Here is a 24191-nt window from a genome sequence, read left to right as displayed (position 1 = left end):
CCAGCGCCACGCTCTTCCCCGGGCCCACGCCGGAACTCTCCCCGTCGCCATGTGTGTGGCTCATATCACAGTCGCTGCTCTCCTGCCCCGCATGGCCGTATCCGTCCTGACCACCCGTCAAACCCTGTTTGGATTGGAGCTTCACCACACCAGTATCAGCACCGGCACCAGTCCTGTGGGTGGAACAAAACCAGTGGAGATATAATTTTTTTACACAAGCCAGGGTCCGGGGTAGAGGCACCAGTACCCAAGTGCTGCATGAGCGAAAACAAGCGGGACCTCTTACCTACCTATGCATTCATGGGTTTTTCTGGGTGCATGGGCAGCTGCGCGAATCGGCGGCCGAACACTACCAGCGTCGCTGGCATCGCTTAGACGCACGCGCTCAGGCAATCACGCAATACGGTGAACAGGTCGCACCGTGTCAGGTCACAGCGGCAATAACAGCGAATGTCTCACCATTGGTTGCATGCTTCCAGCTGGCGACCGCTGTCAGCCGCAGCGGTCGAGTCCGCAGTTGACTGCCTCCCGCAGAGCGTGTGTCCATAATGGTCGGCCGCGGCTGCGAGGAGTGGTGAGAGGAATACCAAGAATCGGTGGTGGGTCATAGCAAAACAATTCGGAGAGAGAGCATGAAAACTGCTGCTCATGCAGACCACAGATATGCACCACGGTCAGGTCAGTAGCCTCACCCAGGTCGTCCAAGCTGACGTTGTCCATGAAGTCCGGGTTCCCAAAATCCGCCGCAGCTAAGGCGCTCAAGCTACTCCCACCCGAGTCCTTGGTCAAGGAGAACGATTTTCCCTCGGAGGAGTCGCCCACGGGGACGTCCCTGTCACGTACGTCGTCCATGTCAAGGAGTGTTTTCCCGCGTCTAGCTTCAGTGCGTTGATATTTGAGAGCTTACCCGGCGCCTTCGTAGGACTGAACCTGGAGTTCAAGTTCTCCCGCGAGGCACGGGACGGAGTTGCCAAAAAGGTCCCCGTCGCCAAAAAAGATAGCATCACCATCGTCCAAAATGTGCATGGGTTGTACACACGCCATGCCCGTCGCGTTTGGTGGGGTGCTCTGACTGCCTGCACGACGCGAATGTGGTAGTCGACCTAGAGGAAGACTTCACAAGCTGCTTCGAAGCAATGGCAGCATATTAAGGTAGCCCCGTTCCATGCATATGAGCATGGGCCAACTCGCGGCATGGTCACCGGTGGCAGTCTGTCATGGTTCGTGCGTTGTTGCGCTGGCAGCGCGCGAACCACTTCAAGCCCCAAAAGTCACCAAAAACAAAAAACATCTAAAATGGCTTTTCACCTACCCCAAATGCAAAGATGAAAGGGGAAGGCGCGAGCAAGTAAGCGAGGCCGAGGTTCCTGCACCCCGCCCGGTTGCGTAGTGCCAAACCGATCACCGGCACAGCTCTTAAGCCTTGATGAGCATGCTAGCTGCAACCTATGCAGGGACCCAGGCGCCGAGGTCAGGGCGAGGACGACTTCGCCTAACACGAAGTAGCACGTGCCTTTAGAGGTTTTGAGCCGTCGCGCCTTCCCCACATGCGTGGCATCACTTTTAGGAGGGGAGCATTAACTTCGCATGTTGTCCGTGACGAGGTCACTGCATGCAACGGAGATGCCAACTTTCCGTACTATTGCTCTTTTCTTTTTGACGTCCCTCCTACTATTGAACTTATCCTACGAATAAGAGATTAGAAATCCTGGACATGTTTTGTGCTAACTTAAGATACTTGCACGTACATTGTCAATGAGTTTACGCGACAGTACTACCATTATTCCTCCTAGCACGGTGAGCACAGCTAGCAACAAGCTCAGGGCAACTTTATTGTGGCTTATGTATCACAACCATTGGCAGACGTTGGGCTTGGGGGGCAACGGCCTGCAGGTGCTGACATGCCAATAAAACCGCCAACACAGTCGCACACAAACGATGCAACTGACGCTCTTGCGACATCCCAGTGTTCTGCAAAGAAAGAGATGTGATTCCCTATGCACGAGGGCGCTTTTCACTTTTTGGGTTGTTGGCTACTGGAAGCAGGGGCACGTTTTATATAGTAAGACAGGAGAAAGTTTAATAGCATGCCCTACAAATAAAACGTCCTCATCTTACACAGTAGGAAAGCTCGGCGAAAAAAACAGCGTTACAACACAACCGACGAAGCTTCAGGAGACCAAAGCCCAAGCCCAGGAGCTTGTCCGCACATAGTAACGCTGACATCCTGACACCTCGATTGGAGGCAATGCGCGCGCCTTTAGCTGAAAAATCAGTATCCCCTACTACGAGCTTGCGCAGCCAGTGAACCTCAAAGTTAACGGATTAAGTTGTAATGGGTCATTAACCGATTGGAGGATTTGCTCCAAGAGGCCGGGAGCAACTGCCGACTGCCGTTGAATTCCTTTCGTTTCGGACGGCCCCAGATCCCGGCACAGAGCTATCGTCGACGGTGCCAGCTTCTTGTGGGTCCGCAAACGCCGAGGCTTGAGGGCTACCTGTGTCCCGGGGATGCCGCGTAGCCCCATGCGCCAGATCCAGTGAGACATCCGTCGAGGGTAGATGCCAGTCGAAGGGAAGGCCTATAGGTGGCTGCAAGAAGCGAAGCCCAGCGTCCTGTTTTAAGAGGCCCGATCATGCAGGGTTGTAAGCTGTCCATCAAGGAATACCACGCAAGCGTAATCCTCGACAACTGGCGCCTTGGGCCATTATCCTTCACAAGCAAACGCTCCAGTGCGTCCTCCTTTAGCGTTAGTGGGCCCTCTACAAACACCCGCTGATTGGCTGAGGGAGTACTAGAAGCCGGCCCATTATACACGTGCAGTCTGGCGCAACCGGTAATGGAAATTGGTAGAACATTCGCCGCCGCACGCATCCGTGTGTCACCTGTTCTGCTGCTTCGTCCTGCAGTAGGTACTTGCCCCACTTGCGGTGCGTGTACAGGTTCCAAAGGAGCGCGATGCCCATGCAACAGGTCACAAGGCCGGCAGCCGTGGGAGTTGGCGCTTGGTGGAACTTAATCCAGCCTGGCAAGGGAGGCCAGGGGAAGGCGTGCTTGGGAAGTTCTATGCCCAAGCCTTGAGAAAAGGAAAATGACCTGACCAGGAGGCCAATGCCAACCCCAACGCGCCGGGGCCTGGCAGCATTGTTAGTGCGCCGCGGGAGCAGGAACATGCCTTCCGTCCAGTACATTCCTGGGTACCAATCACGCATACTAGTCAAACACTAATCTCAACGACCGCGCCCATCCTACCAGGTCCAACATTCGACAAGCGTTCCGCACAACAGTTATATGTTTGACAACGCAGCATACAACTACGAAACGCGTGCATGAATAGCTAAACAGCACCACGGACAACTTAGGTCCTTTACCACATTACGCGCCTGCCATTGAACACGATACGCACCAGCAAGTGCCAGGTTAATGAAGAAGCAGGGAGCCCCGATGGAGAAGAGCCGGAACGCTGTGCTCCATTCCTTCTCACAACGGTGAGCCCAGTAAGCAGAAAAGGTCCGCGAGGGTGCTGGTGGCCTGTTACCAGGGCTGTTGCATAAGAGCGGAATCGTTCATCGCTAGGGGACCTTCTGACCGGCGACATCAGCCAAGTGGCTGCCATCTGTTCCGCAGATCGCCTATGGCAATGAACCCATTGCTGGCTTTCCCAACCCCAGGCAATGAACACAGTACTTGCACATACGTGAAGGTCTACAACGATTACTCCTAGCATGCCCGTGTTGCCTCTTGGCGCCGTGAGCGTTTAGGATCGGTGCCGCGCGACTGCCCGACCCACCGATATTGTGTGATGAAGATCTGGCACCGATGCATGAACTCTGCCTCTTCCTGCATACAACCCGCATCGACAGCAGCGGTGAGGCAACAGCTGATTGCCAGCATTTACAACGCCCGCACGATAAGAATGGTGCACAAGGGCTCCTAAGAGGGCTGCATCGAACGACGTGGCTGACCAGAAGCATGGGCTTGGCTGCTGAACCCGACCATGGGCCCCCCTCACGATTGCCTCACAGCACCGGCCAGTCAACGTGCACCCGACGGGTGGCGAAAGCAAGGACCGTATGGCACAGGCAATTTGCCTAAGACCGCAGCGCACCTGCTCATTGACATACATCTTCCCAATCCGCATGATGCTCGCCAGCATAAGGCTGCAGAGTACCACCGCCGCAACTTCAACCCCTACCTGCGCATCATAAGACGCGTTCAACACCGCGCAACATTTGCGCTGTATGTTTACTTTCTAATGTTGCAACGCAAGCCAGATGCCCCAAGGCCGCAACGTGGACAGCTCACGAACAGGGCCGCCACGGCCACATTCAGATACGCGATTGCGAGGGCTGTACCGTTATACTTGTAGTCAGGGCGAACAGCGGCAGCAAGGCGCGGTTGTAGTTGGCGTCGACGACGAACTGGAACTCTAAGAAACTGCACTTCGGGTAGCGGCGATTATCATCGGCACAGGGATCATGCACAGCATGTGTGCCCAAAACCCGAACACGATGCTCCACGTACCTAACAAGCGCGAATCCCGCAAGGAGCGCTGCCAGCGCACTTAGCGCCTTAAGCTGCTCGGCCTTCTCCTGAACCTCCGCCCGGTTGCGATTGACAAATCTGCATGCGGCGGCGAGCTCTCATAGATGGTCGGCCGGATGTGGGAATGACGGAATTGGCGTGTATCAGAGATGTAGCTTCAATATGCATAGGAATGGAGTCCGCAAAGTATTAGGATAATCCACACAAAGCGCTCCGACGTTGACCAGATGCATTTCATTTACCATCACCAAAGGAAGGAATGCGCAAGTGCCTATTCTGTTGGCAGCAGCTGGTGCCCAGGCGCCTCACCGCTGCCACAGGGCCCTGGCATTGTCCAAGTGTGCCTGTTGAATTTGCGTTGCAAGGAAAGCTCTCTCCTCCAGCCTGACAGATAGGAAAGCACCACAAACAAGACTATTAAGATGCGGCCAACTGCGTCGGCATACCCCGTAATGCGGTAATCTCAAAGTCGTAGCAGTGTTGGCGTGGAGGGGCCAAGGGGCGACGACGGGTTGCGGGCCGCACTAGCGGTCACCGTGGTGGCATGCTTATGGCCAATATTTACTGCCGTATTCCCCTGTATAGGGTATGCATGCTCCCCGCATCGTTGGCCTACATGAACTGCTGCTCCTGGCGGGCTAGCTCGCGCTCGTGCTGCCGGTACGCCAGGTCCTCCGCTCTCCATGCCCGCTCTTCGCTGCGTATCTGCCTTTGAAGTGTTACATCGTATCCGGTGAGGATAGTCTGAGCTGTGTTAAGCACGCCTTCCATTGTAGCTGTAGGGAAAACCCCGGAAACGACGATGTACAAAGCGAAACCACAGTAACGAAAGGGTTGGAGCTAGGAAAGCTTAAACGCCACATCTTTGGGACATGGCAGGCTTGGCACTTGGACAACTACACTACACCAGAGTTGCCCTGCGCAGTACGGCGTTGACTGCTCCCGACAACCGCAACTGTGCCATACCAATTTGGCAAATCCACGCGATGCTTTGATCATTGACGCGAGCTGAACTGAGCATCGTAACGAATTATCAAAAGACAATGCTCTCCTGCTTAATTTCGCCGCCAGCATCATTGCAACCCAGGAAGATTTATAATAGGTTAGTTCCAGACGTGTTCCCTACTTTACCTCCGGACCCTAGACAGAATGTGCCAAAAGCTGTCGAACGCAAGATGGAGAAACTGGCAGAGTACTTGCAGAAATATCCAGCAAGGACTGCAAAGGTCAGGATTTCAAACTATAGTAAGAGCACGGTGATATGCAGAGCCGGGATCAGGACTCTCGTCGAACGTTGCAGGTGTCACGAAGGTTGACGAGGCGTATGAAGAAGGAGCTCAGGAATCGCGGCTATGGACAGGCCAAAATCGCGATATACACCTATAAATATTTGCTGGTTAAGTCTATGGACGAAGAAAGCAACTTCACTTTTAACTACTTCACCAAGGAGCTGATTGACGAGCCGGACGCAGTTGTGAGTTCAGTAAGAGCACAAGTGAGCGGTGATGGTTGTAGTGTGTACGGGGATTGCTAGATATATCGCTGGTGGACTGCAGGTAAAGACCCTCTTGGCTCATCCGGAGCCGATGGTAAAACGCTTCGGCGCGGAGCTTCTTGGAAGTTATATCAGGGCGCAGGTATGGCTTGCTACAGGTCAATGAACTTGATCGCTGCATGGGAACTGCGTGTACGGACCCAGGGGCCTGTGATATTCAGACCGGGCCAAGTGGCATTGTCAGCTCCATTTGGCAGTCAAGACGACAGGACACTACCTCCTCTACTCTACCTCCTGTGCGTCGTGACTTAGGTCAGCTCCGTGGGCTTGACATGGTTGCGTCGGGGCTCACTTAACCAGTATTGAGACCAGATACAGACCCGCGGGAATCGTATCGCACTTCTCGGACTAATTTATGGTGTGGCCTCATGCCCGTGTACGCGGCATGATGACCAACCCATGCCTGTAGAGCCCCGTAGAGCATCAGCTGAAGGCCATAGAGCCGCTGGTGGCAACCGTTTGCGAGGTTGCAGGCCAGGGGGCTGGGGAGCAGCAGCTTAAGATCGCCAGCCTGGGTGCCATTGCGGAGTACGTGGAGCTGTGTCACGAACTCAAGGTGCTTCCCACAAAATTGGAGGAGAGTATGGGAGCGGTTTTGAAGAACCTGGATACCAGCGCGGGCGCAAGCACAGCAGGTGAGGTATGCGCCTACCTTAGTGCTCGCGGTTTTTGTTGTGTGCAGGACCATGGAGCAGGGAGATGACGACTGCGGGGTTGCCCTGTGGCATTGCGGAGCCGTGGGTGTACCTGGCAGGCCGTTTATCATGCTGCGCGCTTCATTACAAAGACGCACCCGAGCTCTCTTCGGAGAGTTCGGATGGCAGGCCCTAGAACACTGTCCCATGTTGGAAGCCACAAGCCAGAATTAAAGATGGGGACGCGCGAAATGGGCCTGGATGCAGCTGGTTTTGCTAAATGACGTTTAAGGTCATGCCACGAACTTTATAAGGGGAGTTATGCCAGTTGGATTGCTACCAGTTCCAGTCTTGACACCACTAGCATGCCCTGCTTCAGGTGGACCCAGCGCAGAACCGGCCGAGGCAACTGCGAGTGGACTAGCACACAGCGTCCTCCTGAAGTTTAAGCCGTTCTTGCAGGCAAGTCAATTGGCATTTGCGTATGATGAGAGAAGTATTCCACTAATCCTGCTCATTGGCGTAACGGTTCTTACCGGTTAGATCGTCACCGGGATGTACGTCGTCAGCTTTCATCTTTGGTTCTTTTGTGCCATGTGACTTGCAACACGACGTCGTAGACCCATGTTAGCGTGACAGTCAATCCAGTGTGCGTCAGGTGTACAACGTGCAGTACCATCTCGGGAATTTCCTTTTACGCAAGTTGGTGGAATGAAATCAGGGCCGCCCGCGTGTTTGGTCAGCTCTACCATGCTCATGGGCATGTGGAAGGGAAATGAAACAGTTTCGCCGATGATGAGTGGCGCACGTAGGCTAGCTCCGGTTGGTCCAAGCATCCTGTTTAGTTATAAGTATGGTTTCGTTACCTTATCGCCCGCATGGTCTTGAACACCCGCGTTTGGTAGCAAGGAGCTGCGTTTTGCCTTGGCGTTAGCCCAATGCCTTGCTGCCGGTTACGAAGGATTGCGGCTTGCAAGGTCCCCTCTGTTCTATGCATGCGCCCTGTCAGGACATCAGCACCGTGTACCGGGTTATGGAGACGTTGTTCCGGCACCTGGATCAAGAAGGCGGCTGGCAAAAGACGGACTCTGTGAAGGTAAGGCGAACCATCGTGCCGTGGCTCCCCACCTAACAGGTCATGGAGATGGGAGGATCTTGACATCGGAAGATATTACACATGATTTATGTACCTTGTGGGTTATCAGGCACGGTGGTGTAACCCGACCTTGGTCCGGTGTTTTCCACGGAAGCGGCAAAACCCCATAAGTTCATGTGATGTCAGCTACGTCGCAACTGGCGTTTGCGAAGTCGTCTGGAATGCACCATCATGTACGTTGTAGGTAAGGGCGCGTTCAAGCGCTCAATGCCTACTTCTCATCCCGACTAAAGCATTCTCATGCTCTACCATATGCGGCCACATTGCGTGTCGTCATTGCTGTATGCCTTTTCCCGCTGATCCGCACCCTCAACGAGTGCCGGCCTGATGCTTAATTTCCTACTCGCAGTTGCACCCTCTTGTTGAGTAAGGCATTTTCTGTAGGATAATGAACATATCCAGCCACACCGGTTAACCCGAATGCGCCAATGTCCCCGGCCCGTCCGCACCCCAATGTTCTATCCCTACCGTAGAAGCTCATGGCCATCGTGCAAAGCTCCTGCTCCGACCAACCGTTTCCCCTGTTTGCCGCGCTCGTACGCCACAGCAGTGCACCGGGCCTGCGCCCCGATGAGCGGGCGGTCGTTATCAACCTGGCATTGCAGCAGGTAAATTTATGTGGATTTCCCAGCACTATGCATCTCGGGAAATCCGCACGGTACGGCTCCAAATCCACGTATGTACTGCCGTGCACCGGCCCGGCATTTTGGTAGGTCGCGGCGTATATCTGGCCGTACCCGGTCCAATCGGCATGGCGTTCCTGCGAATCCTGCAATAGTTCTGAGCGTGGGTCGCTTGCTACTTGATGTGGGTCATGGCAATCCCCTGCAGGCGCCAGTTTATTCGCTGTCGGCATTCAGCATGGCGCTGCAGGAGCTGCCACGGGCGCTCACTGCCGACCAGTTCAGCGATACTTTCCAACTGCGGAGCACCATCATCGTAAGCCTGGGAAGCTTAAATGCCTTTGGCGCGATTTTAGGACATACTTCTAAAGCGATGATCAAGCGCCGCGGCATAATTGCCCCGTGAGCCTTCTTAATGCCCCGTGAGCTTTCTTAACCACATGCCACCATTGCAAACACGTTCCCCCTTGGCTAAGGCATTTACGTTTGCCGTCATGGCTACTACATTTTTTATTGTGGAGGGAATCGCTCACCAGTCAGGTCCGCTGGCCGAGTTTGTCGCTGGCATCGGGGTATTTCGAGGATGTCTTTTGTCTTTCGGTGTCCACTGCGTATTTGTTTATGGCGCTTGGATGCCGCATGCCGTCCTACTCCCATTTTCCTACGTGCACAGGCCGCTATGCGCCAGCTGGCGCAGGCAGTAGGTGATGCGGCGCAGATGTGCGAGGCGATCTCGTCCGTACTGCGGAATCATGCAACACCAACGAAGCAAGCGCAGGTAATTGATGCCGACTTGGCTTGTGACCCGTACAAGAAGTAGTAAAGCATATCAGGCTTTGTTCCATGGGCCTCGTCTGGATCACTGCATTGTTGGGGCCGGTCTTATCGTACGCTATCCTCTTTTCCCGCTTCTATTAGTTATCTTAATCTTTTCCACTCCTTCCCTCGTGGCGCTCCAGGCCTGCCTCGACTGCGCCCTCGCAGCCGCACTCGTCATTCCGGGCTTCCAGGAGGCAGGTCGCACATTCCCTGGCGGCCACGCGCCTGCGCAGCTGTTACAGCAGCTGGCCGCCATCATCACTGTCTGGGGACCAGCCGACTCGGACTCGCGCGCCACTGCCTGCCAACTCCTAGGCGCCGTGCTGGCGGCTTGTGGACCCGGGCTGCGGGATGAGAAGCAGGCACTCGGGCTGATGGACATGGTGCTGCAGGTGGGGATTCGCAGTTATTGCCGCGTCATGCACTGAGGGACCTGTCCTTTCACATGAAGTCGTGCGCCTTCCGCAATGCTTATGCAATATTGACATACACAAAATGTATCGTTTGTTACAGGCATGGGGCGCGCGACCAGTTATTCAGCGATCCCGTTATTCGCACCCTACTCCACATGGCCACGAAGTTTGGCCCTGCCTCTCTAATCCATCCACTCAAAAAATCCGTTGCACCGTTGAAGGTAGCCCACTGCAAAATTGTGAAAGGCTGTGTGGGAGTAACGTTTGAATGGTAGGTTTGTCGTGATAATTAACTATTTAGTTGCTTCAGTTTATATATATCTATATCCGGCCAGCCATATAAGCTATGCGTCGTTACTGCTGTAACGATGCATTTGCCTGGGCGATGCAGATGGCCCAGAACGTGTCCCTGGGAACGCCTCCGGATGTGGCGATTATGAGCAGAGTGCTGGCCTCGTGCCTAGCAAGTCGCCAGCCGGAGCTGCTGCTGCACGGCGTGCGCCTTTCTAAAGTGCTGCTTGGCGAGGCTCTCAAATATGCGCCGCCAACAAACGCAGCGGCGGCAGTGGAGCGCGTTGCCAGCGGGACGGGGGGCATAGAGCGGCCCGGTAGCGGAGGTACGACATGTGGAGGGTTTAGGAGTAGCTTTACTGCAGCTAATGATAGCGATCCTGTGCTGAATTTGGTAAGGTAATTTGCGACGTGTTGCAAGCGCTTTTGGACTATGGCTGGACGGCGCTGATTAGGAGATTAAGGATCGTGTCATCTTTTGTGCTGCGCCACTGCCGTCTTTTGCGCTGCGTTGCAGACGAGGACGCGGATCGGCTCTGGGCCGTGGCACTGCTCATGCTGGTGAACAACTTGCTTTCCACGCTAGCGACACGTGCAAACTGCAATCACTTGCTGCCGCTGAGGTTTAACATCCCAGCGGTCGCATGCTTAAGCTTTAAGGTGCGGCCGAGTCTTAGGTAGCCTATGAGTAAGGAAGCACGGTGAGCGGATGCAATCAAGTGAGCGTCTGCATCCTATCGCAATGAGGGTCAGTATCCGCCACGTGCGGTGGCGTGCTCTGCGGTAACGTGGTGTTCAAGGTGACGTTTGAATCAAATTTTATATGTTACCAGATTTATGGGGTGTTAATAATTATTAAGGTTCATTCATTAGCGAATCTCTTCAGTAATTGGATCTGGTGTTATTAGGTGCTATATTCTGGTGCTCTTGCCAATGCTACAGGAAGAGGGCGGTAAGCTTGACAGCTGCTCGCCGGTCTTCGAGGGCAGCGCGTCTGCCGCAGAAGCATGCCTACGCTCTGTGCAATCGGAGTGGCCACTGGACCATTGGTACGGCAAGGTGCTTGACGCTCTCTGCAAGGTGAGTCGGTGGCTTGCGAAACGGACACGTGCGGCATGTGTAGGTGAGTCGTGAGAGTGACATGTCATACAGGGCTACGGCCATAGATGATCGCAAGAGGCTGCTTGCAAGGGATGATGCAGGGATATGTGGTTGATACCTTGGCCCACCAGTATGTCCATTGGGCAGTGACGCTAAGGGATGCCCTAGGATGCCCCTAGGCAATTGTAGTGCACTCCGAACACTACGTAGGATCAACAATATGGGACGCAGTGGCAACTTTGTCCATTAACGAGCTGAAAATAATGTATTCGCTACTAATTTTCTCCCACCGCTCATTTCGACGGCCCCAGGGAAGCATTCTGCAAACGCATTACATGCACAATCTGCAAAACATAATCTTCGAGCCGTTCGCAGCTCATGCCATGCCTGGGTTGCCGCCAGCTCAGCAGCTGGCGGCACAGCCTGGTACCGCTTCCTCCAGCGGGGCACCCAGCGGCGCACAAGGTTGCGGTGCGGCAATGACACAGTAAGTGGGTGAAGGCTGTGTTTCGGGCGCACGCCACGACATTAGGCACATAGTTGAATTGTAGTGTGTGCGCCTCGTCTATTCCGCAGTGATATCCTTCGGCAGCTTATGTACCTAAGGCCATCTTAACCCTTAGATAATCGGCCATTTATTACCTTTTCCGGCCAATGTACAGGATATCATCCAAGCTGGAAGCTATGGCGCGGATCCGCATAGCGTCGATTAAGCGGGAGCGCCTCAATCTGCAACATGTCATGGACGTGCTAGCAGACGGAGATGCCGATGACTTCGAGACGAAACCCCCAGGAAAAGGTGTGTCTTTTATGATCGAACCGTCCACTTACACAGCGGTTATCTAGAAAGGCTGGCATTTTGCATAGGGTCTTTCACGGTGTTTGTGAAATTCGGCTATTTGACATAATGGTAGATGTATAGTTGTCCAGTTGTGTTTCGAACCACACAAGAAGTGGGTTTTGATTCACATATAAATCTCGCGCGTCTTCTTTCGGTGCAGGAGTCGTACCTACCTCCCACAACGGAGTTGGCAATGAGGTGTATGTTGAACAAGTCGCTCTTACCGACGCTGGCATTAAAGACATGGCGAAGACGTACTACTCTTATGTACTCGCCACGGTTGGCAACGGTCCGTTGGAGACGTCTGAACTACTCCACCGCTTGGAATCTGTCACCGGATAATCCAGGGCTTACCAAAGCCGTGTTCCCTTCCACAGATGAATTCTGGTGGAATATGTCGATGCGGATTCTCCATTTATTGGTTAATTTTTTTACTGATTTTGTCATCGCGCACACTTTGGGATGTACATTAATCTTCGTACTTTTAACGTTCTCAGCCCCTGCGTCACAAAATTGATATTACAACATGGACATTACCAAGTATTGACGAGCGTGTGCAAAGGAGATTGTGGGCAGCTATTTTGCATTGAATAAGCGCATGCGGTTTAATGCGACAATAACACATCTTTTCTTGCAGGAGTCGTCGGTACATCTCCCAAGAGAATCGCTGGGAGCCTTTGTAAACATATCGTCTCCATGACATAATTTAACGCATGGCGCTCAACGATGATTGTACAACAGCTTCTATCCCTGACTTTCGGTGTCTCTTTATACAAGCGATACGTGGTGTAGCCGATATGGTTCGCCTCAGACTAACGATACAACTTCAAGAAGCTGTGAGGGCCACATCTTTTTTTGTTGGAGGGAACATGCTTCGACACCGCCGACACCTACACATTAGAACCATCCTGTAAGACACGCGCAAGCCCGCTTTGCCAAGTATCGGCATAAGGACCGGTACTAGCAGTTAGTAATTCGAAGTCTACGATGCAAAGAACGGGAGCACAGGTCATGTGACCCCAAAGCCGAGTGGCGGACACGGCACGGTGCTCATTGCGAGGCCACACACTTGCGCAACTCAGCCCCGACCGCCTTGCCAACACAATCCTCGTGCTTAAAGCGAACCAGCGCCTTCGCCAACCTATTAAATGCGTCAGCTTCATGTCCAGGTCCCGCAAGAGTAACACCTTCCGGCATATCCTCAAAGGCCAGCGCTATGCGTAGCGAAGCAAGGAGGTGTAACCCCATTGCGCAAGGTAATGCCACCACTATTGATGGGGGCATTATCTTGATTTACCACCACAGAGCGCCAGGGTCGCTGGTCATCCCTTGGTAACGCACAGACAACTAAGAGAATCTCACAATTTTGCTCGGGGCCTTGTGGGCTTACGCAACCCCGTGGATTTATATGGCCAACCCAGCTACCAAAACAATCCTTAAACTTTGTACTTCAACCCACACCAACTCTTCAGGAAGTCGCTTACGGGGAGAACCTCCACGCATTCTGTCAAGGGACAACACAGTCGACCTGTCCCTAATGACAGGCCATACAGAATGTGTTGCGTCGGCTAATTTGAACCATGGCTTTTGACTGACTTGCCTTAAAGGTTCCTAAGATTTTATCTTCTGGGACCTGCCCGCCGGCAACCCCTCTCAATCTGTAGAAGGCATCTATGTTCTTGTGAGTCTTACGATTCCAACCCGAGAATCCCAAGATTACCCGCCCAACCCTCATCTGCTGCAAACCAGCTAGGCAAGTCTCCTCCCTTCACACCGAACCCTGGAACCTGAATCGTGGTCACAGGCGGAGCTCGCCCTGCATACCCCGTTGCAGGGTAAAGCTAGCATGTTTCGATTTAAAAATGGCCTCCAAAGCCTTTTGCAAGGAACCTAGGGCGGTTAGCTTTCGGTGCCCTTTTACCTCCCCGGGCCCAGCCCACCGCCGGGCGCCCTGCCGCGGCCACCCACGAACCCGCGACCGTGCATGGGCACACGAGGACCGTGCATGCCCATGTCATCCATCATTCCACCCATTTCCCGCCCACCGAAAGGAGGTCCGGGCATGAGCACCGGTCCCGGCCCAAACCCTGGTCCCGGCCCAAACTCGGGGCCCGCCCCGAAATCTGGTCCTGGAACTCGCATCCTTGTTAGACCGCCATACCCGCGCGGCATGGCCTCGTGCACCATACCCCGCCCGCCGTGTCCCGGCCCCATGCCCCGGCCCCGTCCATGCACGTGCATCGGTGCCGCACCTGGTCCTGAAGGCTTGGCACCCATGCTGGGCCCAGCTGCCGATAGGAGTCCCTCCCCATAACCCCCATCAATATATGTTTTGGGACCCTTGCTGGCTGGCTTGCCCCGAAGGGAATTCACCCCAACATGCCCTGCGTTGCCAGGCCCAGTTTGCTGGCTCCCGGCTGGAGCTGAGGTGCTGCGCTTCTGCGTACCACTGCTGACACCGTCATTGCGAGGCCCGCTGCTGCTGTTGACAGCAGGAGGGGGCGGATCCAAAATTGTGTTAGATCCCATACCCCGGTTGACAGTCGCCGGCTCCTTAGGAGGCCGGGCGTACACGGGACGCAACACGTGGGGTGTCTGGCCCTCAAGATCAAGCTGGTATCCGTTCAGCGCTGACATGGCCGCGGTGGCTGCTTGGGCATCTGTAAAGTCGACGAACGCCTTCGCGGATTTCTCACGGTTGGTGTGCTCCTTCACCACAAGGCGAAGCGTCTGCGAACAACAGGAAAAGGGTCGAGTCAGTAGCCGCAAAAGGTGCACAGCAAGATGAGAAAGGCAATTCCACGGACAACACGCAGGCGTATTTGAGCTACGAGGTTCAATCAAGCCACGAAAATGATGCAATGGTCCGCAGAGGCACATTTACGTTAACAGTGAAAAGGACCCACTTCTTAACAGTCGCCACACCAACCCACCACGCCCATATACTCACAACGAAGCCAGCGAATGGGCGAAAGATGTGCGTAAGCTCCCGGTGCGTGACGTCCGTCGGCAAGTTCTCCAAATACAGGGAGTTCGTGGCGTCCGAGGGCAGCTGCTGAGCTATGCCTTGCTTGCCTGTCGCCGTCAGCGCAGCCGTTGGAGGCTTCTGCTCCGATTTCTCTTGCTGCTGCTGAGACTTGTTTTGCTGTGGGGTTACTGGCTGTTTCGATTGCTGCTGCTTTTGCTGCTGCCCCTGCTGCTGCCCCTGCTGCTGCTTTTGCTGCTGTCCGGGCTGCTGCTTTTGCTGTTGCCCCGGCTGCTGCTTTTGCTGCTGTCCCGGCTGCTGCTTTTGCTGCTGCTTTTGCTGCTGTCCCGGTTGCTGCTTCTGCTGTTGCCCCGGCTGCTGCTTTTGCTGCTGCCCCGGCTGCTGCTTTTGCTGCTGCCCCGGCTGCTGCTTTTGCTGCTGTCCCGGTTGCTGCTTTTGCTGCTGCCCCGGCTGCGGCTTCTGCTGCAGCCCAAGCTGCTGCTTCAGCTGGGACTGCTCCTGCTGTCTTCGAGGTGGTTGAGGCTGCTTAAACGGCAGCATGCTTCCCCCCTGACCTAGGTCTTGCAGCTGGGCCTGCATACGACCCATGTTCCCAGCCTGCTGCTCCACACCAGCTTGTACGTACGGTCCACGTACTTGTGGCACTTGGTTGGACATAACTGACTGCTGTTGCAACATGCCGCCCATCACGGGCTGCTGTAAAGGCATTACTTGCTGTTGGAATTCTAACCCAGTGGCAGCGTTCTGTGACCCCAAGCCTGGCTTTCCCTGACCCTGCTGCTGCTGGGGATCCATAGGCATGGCCATACCCTGCACCGACCCCATCCCATGTGCAACTCCACCCATCACGGTTTGCTGCTGAGACTGCAGCACCTGCTGCTGCGGCTGAAATGGCAGCATGACACCCTGGAAACCCATAGCCTGGGGGCCCGGGCCCATTTGCGCCTGGCCCATGCCACCTGGCCCCGGCGCGCCCACGAAAGTGGCATCCCCTGGGGGTATGCGCCGCCGATATTTGAACGCAGCGCGTACGTGCAGGGGAATGCAAAGTATCAGCTAAACAAGTTACGAAGGGCCCACAGCTTCGGGCTTAGTTCCTGGTAACAATTAGCTATCCAGCTGTGCTCCTTGTGATGTTGCTCTTCCTGGCCTTCGTATTAGTGAACGTAGAAGAGGCAGTTAGCCGCTCACCTATGCATTTCATTGCGAAAACGACTCCCGAATTCCAGTGGCCCAGTGACCGCTTCTTTGCCATAACCATTAGCCGTTTGTGCTCCTACACGGCCGCCCACCCTCTCCACCGAATCCCGCGCCCCACTCCTTGGGAGATGTAGTCAAAATTTGTGTCCGACAAGTCCACTTATCCTGACATATGGTTTACGTCTTAAATCATTCTCTCCAGCCCTCCTGCTTCCGGAGCAGCTCTCAAGTGGCTTCCACTTCATTAAAAGATCGAGAAGGAGCAAAAGATTGTGCAAGTGTTTCCTTTCTTTTCAGGTGTAACCATCCCAAATTTGCAAAGCAGCGCCTGGCAGACCTTAAAAACTGAATAACATGCTAGGTAAATATTGCACCTGCTCACCGTGCAGCCTGGGTGTTTGCACAACATTTGCTCTCACCTGTTCCTAACAGCCCCGTGGAGTTGCCATAAGAGTTGTTTGGGTTGGCGCCTGCCGCTTGTAACCCCTGTGAATTCAATCCCTGCTGCGGGAATCCTTGCACCGTCAAACTCTGAGCCGGCATTCCTTGCTGCGGCATTCCTTGTCCCGACATTCCCTGCTGCGGAATCCCGTGCGGCAGCGTTCCCTGCTGCTGCATCCCCTGCGGCTGCGTTCCCTGAAGCAGCATCCCGTGAGGCTGAACCCCCGGCACCGTCGCCATCCCCTGCGGCTGCATGCCCTGTGTTTGTATCCCCAATGCTTGAGCGCCTTGTGGTGGCATTCCCTGGACTGGCATTCCTTGGGGTTGCATCCCCTGGGGCTGAAACCCGTGTTGCTGCATCTGAATCTGAATCGGTTGCTGTACGGGTTGTTGCTGAACCGGCTGCTGTAACCCTGCGGAGACGCCATGAACACTGCTTCACACTGCCCGGACACCGTCCAGCGAAAGATGTGAAGCCAGTCAAACCGCGATATATTTATGCACACCTCCTTCGCACACGAACTCACCATAACCTGGCATCTGGTAAGGGTTGTTAAATTGCATGTTTGAGCCTTGGTACACCTGAACATGAGCACACCATCATGTAAGCCCGCTGGTCTGGCGATACAACCTTGCGCAAGATATTGCGACCGGGCTTCAAAACCTTACCGGCATTTCGTCGGGCCTTGGCCGCTTGTACTGTGTTTCTGAATAGAGAAATTCGAGGGCCATGGGCGTCTTCTTGTGCTCAGATAGTCAACCTAACACGTCGTTGCGACAGCGAGACTGGTCCAACCACTCAACATTTCATGACGCTCTGGATATGTGTGACATGCCTATGTTACGTTACGAGGGAAGGTGTTGACAAACCCAGTCACGCCACCCAACTCGGAATGCGGTGCGCAAGTGCCCACTCCGCTACTTTTTTCTGCTACTATTGTATCGCACTGTACACGTGAGCATGAGCTGGAGATGATCGCGTCCTCTGAGAGTCCGCTGGGCACCTGACCACAGCTGCTGCATTTCCCCCCATTCCAGTATGCCGCCCTGCCCAACGAAGCCCTTCTCGTGCTTACCATAAGACCCGGCAAATGGGGCGGGCTCATAGCCCTCAAAGCCATTGCGCATCCGCTTTCCGAGATCCATGACTGCGGACTGCCGAAATACAAGCCTTGACTGTTCGAGATTAACTGTTGAAACCTTTTCCAGGTAAGTGTGTACGTCGTTGCAGTTCCTCTCGTCGAGAGCTCAGGGTTGCGCAACTGCCAAGCTCCTCGGTAATCCGCAACAATTCCCTTGAAATGTTCTCTCAAAGCACCTACTGCACCTCTTTGCACAGCTCGCTGGCTGAGGTGGATTTCCCAATGATTGAACCCCAAGTTACTTGGGGTTCAAGTTACTGTGACTTTGTTGTAAATGCTGTGGGCTCTGCGAACCATATCTGTTCGGACGTTTGCTTTCATGAAGCTTTTCACTACTGACATATCACTGAGCACTGTCCCTTCCGCTATCAAGTCGAGTCGATAGGTCGTAATGCTAGTGCAGTAATCGCCAGGCCCACAGAACCATGACCACCAACGCAAGAAAAAGTTACCTTAAATCTTTAGGACAGGAAAATGAGTCTCTAAGAAAAGTTTTCTTAGCCTTCTAGAGACAGGAAAATGAGTTTCGGACTTTGTTCTCGTCGCTTGATGACTTTTGGTAAAGGCTTTTGTGTTTCAACGTATCCATGCCTATCGACAGGGTTTCCTAGTCGTGTACTATTCGCGATTGAGGCGTCGGTGGTGCCTATAAGCCAAGGCGGAGGCCAAGGAGCAGATCAAGGCGGTTGTCCAGCCACGTCGCCCCATGGCAAGTACAATCTTCCGCAAATTGGGCACTAACCTGGGAACGTGCAACCGTCGGAGAAGCACCTCTTACCCACTCATTGCCACATGCGTGCACAGAAACGTCGTACTGACGTACAAGACGCGGGTACGGCAAGCCGCGTCCGCTGCAACTGAAAATCCCGCAACCCATCGCTTAGTATCGATCCAGCGAATGCCACATAGCAACTGCGAAGCACAGCAATGCCTGCCCTTCACCTCTCTGAGCGGATTCCCCCTGCATGCGCCTTTGCGAGATGCCCTTGCTGCTTAGCATGCCTTCCACTACTGCCACATATCCTTAACGCAGCAACCTGGGCCGCCTGGCTCCTGGCGGTCGCAGCTGCTGCTTCTGGAAAATGCAACGCCGATACCCCGACCCGTCAGGTCCGACTCGTCGACAAGTGTCCGCGTCTTGTTTCTCCTTGTCAAGCAGCCTCGTGCGTGTGGTGAACTTCGAGTGTTGTTGTTGTTGTTACATGGTGGGAGCTCTGCTAAACACCCTGCTAAAGGAAGGTTCGACAACCTTTCGTGTGACGGCCTGCCAACTCCTTGGGCGTCAGGGTCTTTTATTGCGTTTCTCCGCGCTAGACGCACCCCACCACGTTGTGCACCGTGACAATCTCTTGCGAAGTATTTGTCATGTCCTGTGCTTTAGCCCATTTACCTGGCCGCCTTGCTAGTCGGAATTGGGGTCGAAGCAACCTCCAAGCCGCTTATCAGATGTTTCACCGTAATCGCTTCCTTTCTGCAGCGCGGCTTATGAAGTTTCCCGCCGTACATACAGATTTACCGTACAATTTGGGAAGATTTGTAGCGTGCATGTCAAACCAAGCAATGCGGGCGTATCCTAACTCACCACCGTGGCATTCATGAATTGTTCAGCGATTGGCTCATGTCCCGCATGAACCCAGAGTGCAGCTTCGCTACCTGCGCCAGCCGTACTTCAGACGGCGGGGGCAGCGACGGTAGCAGGTACGGCAGCCGGCAGCGGGGGCAGTGGTGCTGGCGGTGACGCAGCCCCGGCGCTCACCAACCACCCTCTGGAGTACGATCCAGTCACTAACGAGCACACCGCCAAGATGACGATGGCGCGTACGGCAGCTCTGGAGTACTACAATATTGGAAAGTGAGCGTCGTACACGATTATACCGTACGAATACCATAATGCCTTTCCCTGACGCCTCCCGCGCGATCGGCAGTTTTCCATCGCTGGCTGGCGTCTCCTTCCTGCATGCGTTTCCAATCAGTAACACTCCCTCCCTGACCCCACCTGAACTTACGCCAGCTACGGGCACTTGCATCATCGCTTTGGACTCCAGCAGGTGATGCTTTGGGCATCGCAGCTGATCCTTGGCTTCTTTATCCATCGTATGATCCCACCCCACCTCCGTACTTCCTAGGTACGCTCAGGCGGAGGCTAAATTCCGCGAGGCTGTGGCAGAGGCGCAGTTGGGCTTCGAACCCCAAGATCCGCACATCGCCTCTGCGAAAAACAATCTGGCGGAGTTCCTACGCAACACAGGCCGCTGGGACGAGGCGGAAGCGTTGTACAAGGAGGTGAGTCTGTCCGTCTGTTTGCCTGTCTAGGGCCCCGGGAAAGGAGGCGGTTCCGGTAGTGGCGAGGCATGAGATGCCGCCCGCTCCCTCCGGTCCATCCGCTTGATGCGGTACTTCCTTTCGTGGGGTGCTGCTTCAAGGTCTTTTCTCTCCATTTCCTTCAATATTTTCCCCACCTGCCTCCTCGCCGCCTACGTTTATGTCCGCGTCAACCTCCCTGCGCGCAAGAAAGAAACCTCGGAGCCGGGCCCAGGCACAAAAAGCAGAAGTACGCAGAGCGCGAAGGTGTCCCGTTTCGTGGCCACCGTCGCTGTGGTTTGGAAACTCTGCGTTTGTCAAACAACCTATACGGCCCTATCCAACTCTTGACATTTGTGCGTTTCCATCGTTCCAACTGCTCGGTTCGGGCGACTGCCGTGGCACCGAAACCCATCCGACCCTTCCTAGGCCTCCTGCCCCTCCACACTATCCACATCCCAGGCTCTGGAACTGTTGGAGCGCAATTTCGGCGAGAAACACTGGCTGTTCGTGGCGGCCCTGCATAACCTGGCGCTCAGCTACGAGGCCCGGGGCGACCTGGCCGCCGCCCGAGCCAGCATGGAGCGTGTTCTGGCTCTGCGGCTCTCCATGTTCGGACCGCGCCACTTCTTGTACGCCGACTCGCTTTTTGCGCTGGGTCACATGTTGCTGGCTGTACCGGGTCAGGGGACGGAGGGGCTGCGTATGATGGAGGATGCGGTGCGGCTGCTGGAAGAAGCAGGTGTGTGTGTGTGTGTGTGCTGGGGGTATGGCTGTTTGTTTTGCATAGCAATTCCAATGCACCCGCTAACTGCCTGGCTCTCGGCTGGATTTACTTAATTGGTGACCTATGCGCTATGCCCACACATCCACGCATCCATGCTCACCCAAGTTAAGCCTGAATTAAAGGAAACCTCCCCCATGCGTGAGAAGATCACACTCAACCGTAGATCCCATCCACCTGTTATGTTATTTTATTGTCTTACACAGAGAAGGTTCAGGTGAACGTGGTGCTCTACTGGCTCACCGAAATCGCCAACGCCCACACAGCTGGCGGCCGCCCCGACCTGGCGGCATCCGCACTGCGCCGAGCCGTTGCGCACATGGCGACAGACAGGAGTGAGGAGGCCGCCGCGGCGTCGGCACTCAATGAGCAGCTGACGGAAGCCCTGGCGGCGGCGGGCCAGCCAGCGGCGGCGGCGGCGGCAGCGGAGGCGGCACTGGCGGCGCGAAGGAAGATGTTCGGGGAGGAAGCGCTGGTGGTGGCGCAGAGTGAGATGCGCGTGGCACAGGTGGGGGTTGCCAGGGGGAATTTTTCTCACGAATGACGGATCAATATCGAGTCAGATAGTCGTGGAAGAGAAAATGGCAGCATGGGACGAAGAAAACGGCGATGTCAGCAGAGGTGAAGAAAGGACCCCTTCTCCTGCGTTGCCAAGCCTCCCGCCAAGCTATGGTTACCTGGTCCGCACTTCAAACCGTGGGGCCCTTATTTGCTCAGTCCATTTACCCCTTCGCACTGTGAATAGCTCAATCCACTCTACAAGCCATCCTTCGCTCGGGCGCAGGCTTAGAGACTTGGGGAAAGCCTTGCACCTGTTCCTTCCAGTCTGCCGCTGCTCCCCTGGCTAGCCCCCGCTGCTTGTCTACTGGGACCTTCCCTGTTCCGCCCGAGTTCCTGTCCCTGGCAATGTCCCCACCCCAACATCAGTCTCTCACGCTGTCTCTCCCATCTTTTTCCCGCTCCGACGGCTTCCCGAGCTGTGCAGCTGCAGCTGTTATCTGCCGTCCAACGACTTACGGCGTCGCAGCAGCCATCCCTAGCTTTGTCTCCGCCATCCGCCTCATCACCGCCGTCGCATCAGCAGCAGCAGCATGCGGCTGCGGGCCCCGGTCCAGCACTGCGGGCGTTACAACACGCGGAGACTGCCGCCCGGATCAGCGCCGCCAACGTGGAGGAGTGCAGCAGGGGAGGGCTGCTGTCGGGGCCGTCCCCGGAAAGGTGAGGGTGTGTCTCCCCCCGCCGTACGCCCCACAATAGCCGCACCACCTTAGCCACTGTTTCCGCCAAGGAAAGGCCCCAGCGCTGCCCTGTCCTCGCCTCTTTCGTTTTATGCAACGACGAAGCAGAGGAAGAGATGGCGTCTGCATGCCTTATCCTGAATCGTTTGTACGGGTCAGGCTCATTACGCCCTCGCGGAGGACTGCGCCACGCCACGCCAGAGCTACGCTTTGTTGTCCGAACCTCCGATTCATGGTGGGCGCTACCTGACCCATGGGTCGTGCCCTGTTGCTGCTGCTCCCCAGGCTCCTGAAGCGGCTGCGGGCGGCTCACACGCTGGGCAGCGCCGCCAAGCTCGTGGCCACTCTGGCGGGAGTGGGTGATCCAGCAGCAACCACACTTGCAACCGCCTCTACGTCCAGCAACCCCAACAGCACCGATGCCGCGACCTCGCCTCCGAATTCCGCCTCTTCCCAGATCTCACCCACGCGAAGGGGTTGGTCCTGGTGGCCATTTGGCAGCAAAGAGGGCGCCAAGGCACCGCCCTCCTCGTCGCCATCGCCGGCCGCCGGGGAGCCCTCGGGTCCCCGGCTGGCTTCGCAGGTGCCGCTGCCGCCGGCGGAGCCTGTGGCGGAGCTGGCGCTGGCGGACCGCCGGTTAGAGCAGGCGGCGGCGGCGCTTACGGGGGCAGCGCACGCGGGCAAGCAGCTGCTGCAGGTGCGCGGGTGGTGCCTGGCCATCAAATGGTCGTAAGGCCAACCACGGAGCATTTGTGGGGCAACATGCCATGACGTGTCGTATAGTAGGGTTCCCTGGCCGTGCTTGTCCGTGCCGAGGCCGATACTGAGTCCGAGGCGGTTTAGTTGCAGAGTGGATGTGTTTCCGGGCATTGCCGGCAAGGGTTGTGAGTAATAAGCTGAAGAGGGCAGCTCGGGGGAATCATATGCAAGGAACAAGGAGTCAACGTCAGGAGGAAGAAGGCCTAGGGGTTCTGGCTGTTTCCAGGGGGCCTACGGGATCCTAAGCACGCCTGCAGCCAACTGCTACTGGTGGTGCTACATGGCTGTCGCACAGGATGCCGATGCCTGCGGGTGAGGCCCATTGCTTACCAATTTTATCCGCTTGTTTTTATCCTTAACTCCGCGCTGGCTCTCGCCTCGCTCCCATGCCTCCTGGAGGAACCACCAACCCACTCCGTCATGGTCAACCCTAAGACACTTCTATTTGGTGCCTAGTTATTTCTTAAACTCCTTTTGTACATAGTTATCACCCCACCGCGTATGGTCCCAAGCAATTGCTACCCCGTGTGCTTGGAGGGGCCCCCACCAACACCATTACGGTCCACAACCCACTGATCCCGCCGTATCCCCATCTCTGGTAGCCTAAATCCCTCTAAAACACTCTCTCTCCACCCCTCGCCTTGTGGTGCTGCTTCTGTCTTGCGTGCGCGGTCCTTGTGAGCGGCTGCAGGCGGTGGGCTCCGGCCGGCGGCAGCTGCCTGCAGGCGTGACCGTAGACGAGCTGGCGGGTTTGCTGGTGGAGGTGCAGCTGCAGCTGCTGGATGTGTTGGAGCGGCTGGGGCAGGTGTTGCAGGCGAGGGTGGCGGCGGGCCAGGGAGCGGCGGCCGGCGGCGGCGGCAGCGTAGATGTGGTGGAGAGGCATCGAAAGGTGCTGGAGCAGCAAGAGCGCGTGGCAGCGGAGTTGCTAGCTTGAAGGGTGGAAGGCGGGATTGGAAAGCAGGAATGACGAGATGGTGGAAGGTATAACGACCGGAAGCTGGTGTGCATAATGAAGGAAAGGCGATGAGAATGGAAGGGTTTGGTGTCCAGCCTTGCAAGGGGAGGGGGTGTGAGACGAAGCCCTGACGAATGAAGCAGAGAAGGGGGGGCGGCGAGTGCAAAAATGTTGGATTTTCCAAGGCGGGTATGGAAGGTATGGAAGGCTAGGGCAGGGGTGCGCGACTGGTGGTGTGTAGGCGGTGGTCGGGTGCTTGGACGGCTGGGATCTGTTGGAGTTGGGAGGGAATGCGTGCGTGTGCGTCGGCGGTCGGGATTGTGCATGGTAAGGAGTTTCAACGTTCTCTCAAGCGAGGGGATTTGGAGGCCAGCCTGTGGCGCTGAATCGTTTCCGCCTGGTCAG

The 24191-nt window shown here is 55.6% G+C and overlaps 4 protein-coding genes across 4 annotated transcripts; 2 read left to right on the top strand and 2 right to left on the bottom strand.

Moving 5' to 3' along the window:
* Positions 1-2724: 2724 nt before the first annotated feature.
* ssa12 (uncharacterized protein) lies at positions 2725-5317 on the bottom strand (the record flags this gene model as incomplete). Its single annotated transcript, XM_002953906.1, has 7 exons — positions 2725-3026; positions 3408-3532; positions 3792-3841; positions 4110-4196; positions 4357-4624; positions 4856-4930; positions 5163-5317. The coding sequence occupies 7 exons, from the start codon at positions 5315-5317 to the stop codon at positions 2764-2766; spliced, it is 1023 nt and encodes a 340-aa protein (XP_002953952.1). The 3' UTR covers positions 2725-2763.
* Positions 5318-5846: 529 nt separating this feature from the next.
* Positions 5847-12322, top strand: VOLCADRAFT_118567 (uncharacterized protein; the record flags this gene model as incomplete). The annotated part of the gene is made up of 14 exons (XM_002953984.1): positions 5847-6020; positions 6103-6183; positions 6511-6741; positions 7746-7832; positions 8366-8500; positions 8724-8831; positions 9189-9293; positions 9475-9726; positions 10139-10258; positions 10561-10698; positions 10981-11118; positions 11451-11626; positions 11802-11938; positions 12141-12322. Coding segments are annotated over 14 exons (2064 nt in total), but the record flags the coding sequence as incomplete, so codon positions are not given.
* A 344-nt stretch (positions 12323-12666) lies between these two features.
* On the bottom strand, positions 12667-17171 carry VOLCADRAFT_106208 (uncharacterized protein; the record flags this gene model as incomplete). Its single annotated transcript, XM_002953905.1, has 5 exons — positions 12667-13194; positions 13921-14710; positions 14931-15958; positions 16586-17020; positions 17135-17171. The coding sequence occupies 5 exons, from the start codon at positions 17169-17171 to the stop codon at positions 13031-13033; spliced, it is 2454 nt and encodes an 817-aa protein (XP_002953951.1). The 3' UTR covers positions 12667-13030.
* A 580-nt stretch (positions 17172-17751) lies between these two features.
* VOLCADRAFT_94809 (kinesin-like protein with TPR domain) lies at positions 17752-23765 on the top strand (the record flags this gene model as incomplete). The annotated part of the gene is made up of 10 exons (XM_002953983.1): positions 17752-17816; positions 18554-18581; positions 19387-19601; positions 19876-20032; positions 20513-20792; positions 21101-21342; positions 21919-22052; positions 22358-22427; positions 22530-22769; positions 23523-23765. 10 exons carry the CDS (start codon positions 17752-17754, stop codon positions 23763-23765), a joined length of 1674 nt encoding a protein of 557 aa, XP_002954029.1.
* Positions 23766-24191: the final 426 nt, after the last annotated feature.

This window comes from Volvox carteri (assembly GCF_000143455.1).
Source record: "Volvox carteri f. nagariensis unplaced genomic scaffold VOLCAscaffold_39, whole genome shotgun sequence".
NCBI lineage: Eukaryota > Viridiplantae > Chlorophyta > Chlorophyceae > Chlamydomonadales > Volvocaceae > Volvox > Volvox carteri.
The sequence above is the reverse complement of the archived record's forward strand: the minus strand, read 5'-3'. Positions and strand labels throughout refer to the sequence as shown.